The sequence below is a fragment of the Rhopilema esculentum genome, chromosome 15 (genome assembly GCF_057945365.1).
Source record: "Rhopilema esculentum isolate cy_ngs chromosome 15, ASM5794536v1, whole genome shotgun sequence".
Lineage (NCBI taxonomy): Eukaryota > Metazoa > Cnidaria > Scyphozoa > Rhizostomeae > Rhizostomatidae > Rhopilema > Rhopilema esculentum.
This window is the reverse complement of record NC_142829.1, coordinates 3,675,766-3,687,519: the sequence shown is the minus strand read 5'-3', so window position 1 is coordinate 3,687,519 and position 11,754 is coordinate 3,675,766. Positions and strand designations below refer to the sequence as shown.

The window sequence follows — 11,754 nt, the reverse complement described above, 5'->3', positions numbered from 1 at the left end:
AAATGAATTATATATGGCAGCAAATTACTTTTAGTTTCATAAAAATAGTCATTCTGATGAAATGAAATCTATGTATACGTAATAAAGTGGACGCATGTTTGGTGAAAATCACATCAAATGCCTTAATAGGAAATTATCAATGAAAACCTTCAAGAGTTTCACTTTGGCAAAGCCTCCACTACAGATAAAACTTTAAGATATTCACAGGCTGGACAGAAATACAAGAGAGAAAATCGAAAAGAAAAAAATTTCAAAAGGCATCGACAGTTATGACACGAAGCAGTCCTAAATAGAGAGAAGAAAAGTAGCAAACAACAGACCAAGTCATGGGTGTAATTCTATCGTTATCAAATTTTATTATTTTGCAAACAGAAGTTTATTCAGATTAGGAATATTTGAGCATGTTAATAAGTTGTTGTCGTTTGATTCAGGTTATTGGTATTCCGGTTACTGGTATTCCGGTTACTGGTATTCCTTGGCTGCTGCAAGCATGGCTTTGAAAGTTTCTTCTCCGGTTGGTATGATCTGACTTGCTGGAAGAATGAAGCCGTACTGGCCTTTGTCTCTTAACTCCAGAGCGTATGAGTATTTCACCCCAAGGACACCATAAGTCCAGTCAATACTTCCACCAGAAACAGAATCTATTAAAAAACATAATAAGATCACTTATCTTTATCAGGAAATAGTTATGATAACATCGAGGACGATATAACACCTAAGCAATTTTTAGGTAAAAATTTAAAACACAACATTGCATCAATTCAAGAAATATTTAAGTTTGTTTGTTTGTTTGTCATCAGGACCCTAATGACAACAGTACATATTGTACTGATAGGTTATCCTGTTAAAATATTCGATTTATTATTATATAAGGATATGACTTGGTTAACTGTTCCTTTTGGTATCATAGAATAAAGATAGAAGTTTTTTACAATATCAACCCGGGAAATTTTTGCTGCAAGTTTTAAGGTTTTTGCAAGTCGTAAACTTGTATAGGTGTTGCTTTCAAAATATTCGAATGAATCTGGAGCATGGTACATAGCAGTGGAGAATGAGCCTTATTTGTTGAGATAGTTTCTTTGGCAATAGTTTCTATAGCAAGTGTTATGGTTTTAGATGAACTGTGCTACAGGTTAGGCACTTGCGAAAGTAAAGTCCACATCAAAGTGATTCTACATTATCTATGAAATTGAAAAAACAAATTGAAAGAAAACATAGTTTTAGTTCTTTTGAATGTGTCCAATATTATTACCGTTATTATGAGAAACATATTTTTCGTAAGTGTAACACATGGTTTGTAACTGAAATTTTTTTACCAGGCATGTCCATCTTATGCTAGTTCATATATTTCTTTCCATTCAATTTTATAGATGTCCCGTAGGTTTGACTTTACTTTTGAGAGCCAAGATACTTTTGGGCGGCCTCTTGGTCTCGGTTTAACGTGCCCAATCGCCATAAAAATTTTCTATGGTTGATTGGTTTTTTGCTTTCTGAACTGTTCAAAGTCTTCTTAAATCTTCTTAAGAATTCCGTACTCATTACCATCACCTCTCCGCATCGAGGCTCGCTGAGCATAGAACAGCTCATTATGTTTTAGAGTTGTATCAATATCGGCTTGTGAAGCTCGCCTGCTTTCTAAGCAAATGTACAATTACCACTTACAGATGACTCTTGAAGGAGGACCAACTCGGTAAGAGGTTTGATGGACTGAAGTCAAGGCTCGTGTGGCAATATCAGCAACTCGTTTCTAAGAAAACAAAGCAATCCAAATGAAAACATGTATTACCGTAAAATATATGTTATCGAAAAGCAATAAGTACATTAGCTCCAATTTATCAACATTGCTGAAACATTTCTATGGTGATATCGAGTATCATATTAGGATCCTTTCAAAGTAATCACCTGGTCAAACACAAATGCAAGCGTCGAGAAAGACTGCTCAAACATCTTGCAAGGTGATCAAACAAGTAATTAATGTTTTTAAGACTAGCTCATCAAAATCAAAAAATGATCCGCAATCTGCAGTACAATTTACTTTGAGTCTATGAGCAGATAACCTTAACTGGCAATTAAACAATAACTCTAAAACCATTATAACATTAAACAGTTAATGACAGTAAGTACATCAAGTTCTTGAGTCAATATTACATAAATATCTTGAGTCAATATAACATAGACGAAAATTTCAAATTTTTGATATATCATCGTCAATTTTTGGAAAATCTGCTATTCCTAGGATCCTTTGTTTGACCAATTCCTGACTATTTCTTCTCACTTAGAATTCGATAGTCTTTGCTGGCTCGCCCTATAAATTCTTCATGTAGCTCCATGTTTCCAATCTCTTTTCCTTTTGTCAACTAATATGCTTTCACGTACATCAAAATTGAACAGATTTTCACCCTAAAAGTCTCTTTCCCTTTTCATCCCATTATCAATATATCAAACCCATTCTATTAAACATGTAAACATTGTATAACACATAAAAAAGGACAAATGGTTTGTCAGCTGTTGGTCAAGGGGATGCGCTGATCTATAACCTATAGCTTTAAAATGCTTGATTATTTTCAAAATTTTGTAAATCATCAGCTTTTTTATGTACATTCAAGCAACAGATGTTTAACCGATGGTCTATTTTCTTGTAGCACTGCATCATAGTTAATTTTAATTCTTTATAAAGAATGTAAAATGAGAGCAAAAACTTTGATCTACAATTTATGCAAATTATGCATTTACGTAATTTATGACTTCTGAATCGCGATGTAAAAGACTGCTTGGCTCTTTTGAAATCAAAGAAGACAGGCTGATTCAGAAACTCACAATTTCTGCATAATCTCTTGGATATGTTGTTGTGTATGACCATGGTGTCATCCAGAGCTGGCTGTAGGCATGGATATTGTAGTATGCGATGAGCTTTGTACGTATGCCATACAAATATCTGGCAACACTCGCTACTTCAACCTCGGAGAAAGGTTTTTTGCCGTGGTAGGTGTCCTGGCAAGGATATGAAGATGTTCCAACGCCTTTAAAGAAGAGAAACAAGAGAAGCATCAACGTGATGCAGCCGCATAGTCAAAACTTTATTCAAAAGTGACAGATCCCCGTCGAATGCAGTTGACAGATCCCCATCAAATGCAATTTTTTCCTACGATTCTCTGAGCAAAGAAATTTGAAAATTAAGGTTTTCTATCATATCAGCAGACAACTTGGCCCAGTCATCTCTTGAATAAAATTCACTTATTACCTCATCAATGATATTTCCTCTCTGAATGAAACACGTATAATATCCCTCAAACTCTTACCTCCCCATCTGTAATTCCAGTTTCTGTTTGGGTCAGCCCCTTTACAGTTGTATCCTGCATTGTCTGACATAGTCTTCCTCCACAGCCTTCTTCCATTGTGCGTGTACTCGTAACCATCGACATTGAAGACCGGCAGAATCACCCAATCGTATTTCTGTACTAATTGCATGACTTCACGATCCCCGGCTGTGTACTTCTCCAAAAGCTGCAGAAAAACGGGATATGCATGTAAACACAATGACCACCGAAGATGAAGGTACCACAAGGAAGATGGGTGAAAAAAATGTGAAAACTAACAAACGAGGCCCTGCTTCAGTGATCCAATAACTGTTCCAAAATTGATGAAAATTGTTAAATTTCTTATATTTTAGAATATCTACTAATAGAAAGTAGCGCTTTTTGTACAAGCGTAACAATGAAACTCTACAAAAAACAGACTTGTGTAAAACTATGGACTAGCTACACATTTTCCCAAGGGTCAGGCACTCTGACCAATGCTTTCGTTACTACCGCTGGTACTGTTACCGTCTTTGCTTGTCCATTAAAAAAAAATTATTTTTCATATGTGGATGCTAACATAAGGCAAGCAGTTGCACTCTAAAAACAGGTAGGTATTAAAGGGAACCGCAAACACATTTTGGAGAAAGGATGTAATCCAAACTCAGTACTGCAGTAGAAATGTAACGTGGGCTTAGTTGTCTGGTGGGTTTTCTGTAAAGTGCATGCAATGATGCGATAGAATGGACTGGAAAGACAAGCACATCAGCTAAAAAGAAGATGCTTCAAGAAGCTGATATCATAGGCGTAGGAGACATAAGGGCTTGGATGGCTGCAGCCCCCTTAATCAGACAAAATTTGTCGCATTAGAAGTTCTATTCAGACATTTATGTCTTAATGAAGCAATAGAATTCGGGTATGATTCATACCAAACCCCAATAAAGGGATAGCATCCGTTGCGCCCATGGCTCTCGAGATCTCTAGTTTTGGCATCTAAATTACCAATACATGCCATCACCTGATACGCAGGATGTCTTTATCGATTTTTGAAAGGAAAAGGAAAGGAAAGTTTCTTCCTTGTCGCGATTGTTTGATAAGACATAAGGAAGAATGAAAAACGACATTCCATCTATAGTTCATCCAATGGAAAGAGGATCAGTTTAACATAATGAGCTCTCACCTGTTTAAGCATGTACATGCATGTGGCAGGAGTGATCCATTCTCTTGCATGGATACCACAATCAATGAAAATCACTTTCTTGTTGGATGATATTTTCTGTGACTGGATCTAAAAAGCAAAAATTTTAATTTCTTTTAGAGAGAACATTGTTCTTTCCAATGAAATGGATTCTCTCTCATCAAATTGATTAATTATTTTTAACGACCTTTAAAGTCACATCATTAATCATTTCACTCAATTTTTTACCATCCTGTTGTCAATATGCCTCCAAATTAAAAATAGATGTCATTAATATACCAATCTTGCTCTAGAGCTGCTGTGCATTATTTGTCAAGTTCATTTGACTTTTCAACATTGTAACTACTGGGGGAAATTCCCCAGGTAGGCCCAATGCCTTCCCCAGGTAGGCCCAATGCCTTCCCCAGTAGTGAGAGTCAAAATCACAGAATTTCCCAAGTAGTTTGGGCCCTTACATTTTCTGTATTTCTTGAATTTGTACTTTAATGTATTTTTTGCAATTCATGAATTAGATTAATATTGTATCGCCGATTGTATCGCGCTCTCACATAGGAAATATATATATATACCCAGTTTTAGATCGAAATAAGCCAATCAAAAAATATTGACTGTTGAGGTTGCCCAATCAGTGCCGCTTACCTATTAAAAATGTTACCAATGGAATCCTAAGGTGGAAGCGAACTTCCATTTCAATCCACAACTAGGTATATATATTTCCTAGCGTAGAGTTTTCGATCCATGTCTTGACATTTTATACTTTGAAGAGTGTCAGACGAAAAGCTTAAGTATGAATGCTTTTTTCAAAATGTTTGCTTTTTTCAAAGCCATTTTCAAGTTTTTTACCACCAAAATATTGTTTAAATATATTCTCATTATATATACATCTATAAAACAGTAGATTTATCTATATTGACATGTACTCCTTTTATTTAGCCACACTACTCAAAAAACAAACTGGATTCTACCCTGGGTACCAAATCCACATTAATTTGAGCACAGAAATAGAAGACAGAAGTGGGAAGTGGAAGAGCGTCTTCCTGAGAAGAATGAAAAGTGGCTCTGGGCTAACCCTTCTTCTCAAATAGAGGCTCCTCCGGCTCTCGCTCCTGTCTTCCATTTCTTTGCAGATTGTAGGTCCAATTGCTTAAATTTATGTGGCTTTGGCACCCAGAGTAGCTGGATCCCTTAACGGTTTAAGATTGTCTGACAGCGTCCAGTTCAAACTGGCTGAGGTTGGCATTACACTGTTTTTTTCTAAATTTTTTCCTCTAGCTGTGCTTGTCTCTTTTCTATGGTTTCAAATAAAAAACCTCACCACAGCATAGAACTGTGTGCTTCTTTTGGTTATTTCTCTTTGGGTCCTTTTGGCAAATTTTCGTCTGCAGCATGAGTAATAAGTACCATTATTATCAACAATACTAATTATATTCATATTATTACTTTAAGAATTAGGAAATGTGGAGTAACAATTATAATATGACACCCAAATGCCAAAAGAATAGTATGGCATGCAGTAATACAGAAATATGCTTACTTTCGAAGCACGCGCTTACCTTCATGGCATACATGCTTCTTTTCTGATAGGATGTTCCAATAACAAACTTAGATACAATGTTCGAATACTGATTAGCCAAGTTGCTCAGTTCTGCATTGATCTACAAAGATAGAATCTAGGCCAGTTATAGGTAAAGGAAACTATCCCCTTTCTTTAAATGTGCTTGTCACACCAGTGAGGTCTTACCGATGATTGTAGTTTCTAAAATTTTTGCAAGGAATGAATAGCTTATGTAAACTGTGAGGAGAGTCAGTAATGTTATTGAAAAAAGATTCAGAATCAAAATTTTAAATGAATCTAATCACATAGTATTCATGTATCAACTTTAGAAAATAGAATCGAGAATTGTTGCAAAATGGTAACGTTTTCAATAGCTACCAAGCTTTCTATGTCATGCCAAGCAGTCGTTAAACACAGGTTTGATTGCATTTTATTCATTTCAGTTCTATTCAATTCAATCAATTCCAATTCAGTTGAAATCAATTCAGTTCAGCTTAGTTCAGTTCCGTTCAATTCAATTCAGTTAAATCAATCCAATTCAATCTTCATTCAACAAGAAGTCTTGAATGGCAAAAGACTTACGCTGGACAGAGTGTTGTATTTGGCATAATCAAAGCCAATTGAGCTGAATAAATGCTGGGTTCCTTTATTCTCGTTATCAATTGCCTTTTGGACATCGTCAATGTACAACTCGTACTTCATTCCACGGCGTTTTAAGCCTTTTGAAAGCTTCACAAAGTGCTGTCGGCCAACATTGATTTCAACAGGACTACCTGCCTCACTTGGTTCACTCCAGAAATCAACCTGAAAAAAAATAAAGAAACATTCAACGATATCGCAAAAATGTTCCCATGAGCACTTACGTAATACAAATTCCCATAATGCCGCTCCTCTATCAAGCGGAACGCAAGTCAATCACTGGGATAAAATATTTGTTTAATTTTTTAACTTTTCTGTACAAGACATGAAGCATTTCAACATTTTCGAAAATATTAACAAACATATATTTGATAATTTTGTTTTTGTTATTATTTTTATTGTTGTTGCTCCACGAGACACGTGGAGTATATAAGTTCCACGAGAGAGGAGTATATAAGATCTATTGATAAATATTCAAAGAAACCCTTCCAAGATTCTTTGTCAAATTCACGAGCACTGTTCTACAACTTATCTTTTTCCCCAGATATTGTAAACTTTAGAACACTATGCCCCCGTCCTCATTCAACATTTGCTTGATCTTCATTCTATCTCTTCCAACCCCCACCCCCCCCCATCCCTTGAAGGAGCCTTGCTACAGGCTCAGTGGATTTTCCCTATCATCTCCAACTAAAAAAATATCAAATCCACCTGCGCTTTAAGGAAAACAGCATTCCCTTCCTCGACATTCATTGAACTCTCTATACCTTGCGACCAAATTACCACCTACGCTTTACAAAGAAACAAACTCTTACTGCTATTTCAGTAACGCTTCATCACAGCAAAACAAATGCAAAATTTATGCCCAATTGTGCCTCCTACACCGCCTCTGCTCGCAATAAGAAGATTTTGAATTCAGACTTAAAGTATGTCCGTGTTTTCCACCAACAGCAATTACAATATTAAGGTTTCTACATCTGCCACCAACCAGCAAAACACTTGCAAATGTATATAAGCAAACGAATGAATGACTTCGAAGATATCCTACGCAGCATATTCCACCTGCTCACAGATAGCAATTCAACATGTCATACAGATGTGAGAAGAAGAGTGGTGAAATGCATGTTCAAAGTACCACACAGAAAGGCTCTACGAACTGCACCCAAAGGCCACACTTGCCCAATACAAACCCCTTAACTTCAATCACAAACCATTTTAATTTCAATATTTTCCATTTAAGAACCACATTCCTCTGCCTGTTTTATATACTTCATCAACTGCATCAGGTTCAATCTTGATACATTGGGCGACCTACTTTGGTTTCAATGCCCGTATTGGAGACTCCCTTACCGATGTATTGAAAAGAAAATAAGTTCATTTTAAGTTTCCTGCGAGCAAGATAAAGACACCAAAGTTTCTACAAACTTCATTTCAGCCAACCACTCTAAAACGGACACAAAATTTGCTGGAATATACAATAAAACCAACTCTTGAAAACTGAGCCAAATCTAAATTTTGAACTCTTCGATCTATAAGACGTAATAATTCGACGTAGAGTACAGATTTATTGTCTTTCAAAGTTTTTAATCACATGTTAAATTTTCAAATATCTATTTTCCTTGCCCTTTTTGCACATCTTATACTTACTTTTGTACACTACATCTCATTACTTTTGCTTTCTTCATATCCAATCACTCAATTTTACTAATATTCTATCCGTCACCCTTCCTATTCCTATTAACTTGATGATGAGTACAACTCGAAACGTTGTAATATTCAGTTACTTCCTGCAAAAAGCTTTTTTCATCTGATATTTACCTCTTCATCTTGTCCAAATTCCTTCAGGTACTGTATGTCTCCAGCATTTTTCGGTATCACACGAATGACTTTATGCCTAAAAATGATCAAAACGTCTAAATAAACATGGTTAACTGTACATAAAGAATTCATATAGTACAGGCTCTAACCGAGAAAGATGTCACCAGGACAGGTAGAAATTCTCACATAATTTTCCTATACCAAATTTTTATGCGGAATCTGAATAAGTGGGGTGAATATATGAATTCCCAAAACAAGGGGCAAATTATATCCGCATTTAGTTATAGTTACGTTGGAGGCAATAAAAATGAAATGATTGGTTTACAAGTCGTTTGGACCTCTCAGAATCTCAAATCTAACGCAAATAATGTTCGGTCTATAATAATATACAAAACAGCAGCTTTTACAAGCCATGATGTCATAAAATGGGGGGGATGGGGTGGGGGTAACTACTGGACAATTACCTGGTATTCATTGGGAAATTAATCATTATCCTCTGATATTCATCACACTCCAATTAAGAAAAGGGTTTTTGATATCAGCCCGCATTAGTCTTTCCAATCATTTGGTGGGGAATGGTCGCCAGAGAGCAGAATTTATGGGAGCAAGTGCTTATGGGCCTGTAAAGCTGATTTCGAAAATCGATGTTAAATGGGGGTTTTTAGAGGCAAGCAGCCTCTTTTTCCAGTTTGAAGTCTCGTTTATGCATATATGAACGTAACCGATAAGAAAACAGTTCAAATAGAAATAGGCAAAATCTCAAAATTTATCAAGCATATTTATTGTGCAATGCTCAAAATTGAATTTTGGACTGTCAAGGGGAAGGGGAAGCCTCGTTTTCACGAGGAAATAGCGAAATATTACAATTTTACTGATTACAATTGTCGTCCATAAGAAATATACAGCGCTATTCATAAAAAACTTATAAATAACACTAACAGAAAAATTACCGGATCAACTAAACATAGTTAAATCGTTTCAAAGTTCCTCAAAATCTTCTTCTGAATTTTCTGCACACGTCGCTCTAACTGTAAAGCTTTTTCTTAACTTAGCTTTGTTAAGAAAACTCCAGGCTTCATATTCTGCTTGCAATATACATCGCAATGATTCTAAAAGTCTCGGCCCATGTGAAATAGCACTATCAATCAGGGAAGCATCTTTCAAATCTAACAAGACAAACTGCCTTAGTGTAAATAAAATCACTGGTTCATTGATTAATTTTGCTGGTTCAGAGACTTTTCTTCACTATATCAAGAGTCTACGAGTGGGAAGTCCAAATAAAGTGAAGAAAGAGTCAATTTTAGGCTTTCTTCCTTTGCCTTCCATCCCCGAAGAAAGCTAGAAAACCACTTCACCGATGCCCACAATCCATATCTAGCATAAGAAAGGTCACATATTTATTTCTCTCAAAGGATTCATCTTTGCCTGGTGTTGTGAGCTCCATCTTAAATCTTGCCGCATTAGACACTAAAAGTTTTTAACCAATATGTTTGCTAGCAGCTACTTGTTGGTGCCTTTTCTTTTAAGAAAATGGAATTCCGAAAGAATTTCAGGATTTTGCTCAACAATAAGATATGATAATTGATTTTTCAAAATAAAAATATTGAAAAAAGTGCTGTTAATTCAGATGTCCCTAAAATACAAAAAGCAACAATGTCTAGAAAATCTTACGGCTACCATCATGTCTCCTAACTCTTCGTTGTGCTGTGTTGCATGTTACCCATATAATTAAGTGACACTTTAGAGCACTGTATCGAAACACACGAATTAATTGCCAAACGAAGTAGTTTCAAAGGTTCAGGAAAGTCATTTGCTGATACCTACCCTGAATAAGGCTTATCATCAGCAATAGCTAAGCCAAGGAGAATGGCGAGCACAACAAGCGGAGACATCACGAAGACTTCTGCAATAAAAGCGTCAGTCTTCAAAATAATCAAATTTTTATCTGAATACAGTCTATATACCAAACGAAAACAGCATAAACAAACAATGTAAAGTTGTACAAATTATCTCTATGCATACTTAACAAATGGTTGGTATTATCTTGCTTTCAGACAGCTAGTAAAACACAGCTTGTTAAATCTTTGTCCTCTTCGCTCGAAAGTTGCTTAGGAAAACTACAAGTGCGAACGTATGTGGTTATTTTCCCTATGCCAAGCTTGTAAGTTCAAATAAAAAGCTCAAGATGCTTTAAGAATGCTTCTCTCAAGAAGATGTGGTTCGCAAAAGCAACTGTTTTCAAATGACACTTACCTGAAACGAAAGTGCAAAGCTGTAGTAAGGTATCCTTTTTTATCTATCACCCTGCTTGTCATATGGGTTGGCACTTTGTGAGGGCATGTTGATCAACGCAGACTGTTGATTAAAAATAGGTTGAATTCAGAAAAAGCTTGAGAACTGAGCATGTGGATAGACTAACTTTCTTAGTTGAATGATCAAAAAAAGCTATAAAGTTTGCTTTGAATCACATTGAAACAGTGTTTTTGATTTCATTTGACTTTTAGCGCTATCAGCAACCTGTTCGTTGAGCACAACTTTCTTTCGATGCGGAAAACTATTCAAAGAGATCAGTCCTGTGATCTGAAATAAAACAACTGAGATGTACATAAACTTACGCAAAATGAAATGTGTCAGAAGTCGATTTCGCTCTATTCTGCAATTTAAGCTAACATCTGTCATGAGATTAAGAATTGTGTTACGAGAGCAAAGATATAGAAGTAACTGCCATTCCTATATCAGATGGAAAAAAGAAATTCATATACATTTTACTGCGTATGAAGGTGACTTTATCTTTAAGGGGACTTATAAAGCTTGTCAAGCGACGAAGGGGGGGGGGGAGGGGGTAGATTTATTTAACTTCAAATATTTATTGACTAAGGTATGAATGAGACGGGTTTTCACTGTCTAAAGATCACGTATTGCAACTAAAAAAGAAAAGTGACTAATTGTTTGATGGGGCTGGAAGAAATTTCGCATCATTTTAGGGATTCTGAATTCAGTGGCGGACACTGGGGGGGGGGGGGAGCGAGGAGGCACCGCCCCTAATACTTTAGAGGGCAATGGTCTTGTGTTCTAAAACAATGAGAAATGTGACGTCATCTTATTTAAACAATAGACTTGCCACCCCAATATTTGACCAAGTATCCGCCCCTGATTTTGATCTTAAATTGCACAATAAGATGACGCCGCAATTCGTAACGCGGTCGCAATCTTAGTCGCAATCTATTGTGTGGTAGCACCCAATCGTCATT

The 11,754-nt window shown here is 36.1% G+C and overlaps 1 protein-coding gene across 1 annotated transcript; it reads right to left on the bottom strand.

Moving 5' to 3' along the window:
* Nucleotides 1–324: 324 nt before the first annotated feature.
* Nucleotides 325–10,481, bottom strand: LOC135685239 (carboxypeptidase B). Its single transcript, XM_065201109.2, has 9 exons — nucleotides 10,328–10,481; nucleotides 8,504–8,579; nucleotides 6,632–6,853; nucleotides 6,048–6,149; nucleotides 4,477–4,584; nucleotides 3,300–3,504; nucleotides 2,818–3,020; nucleotides 1,663–1,747; nucleotides 325–641 (listed from the first exon to the last, which is right to left on the bottom strand). The coding sequence occupies exons 1-9, from the start codon at nucleotides 10,393–10,395 to the stop codon at nucleotides 463–465; spliced, it is 1,248 nt and encodes a 415-aa protein (XP_065057181.2). The 5' UTR covers nucleotides 10,396–10,481; the 3' UTR covers nucleotides 325–462.
* Between the last annotated feature and the right edge of the window lie 1,273 nt (nucleotides 10,482–11,754).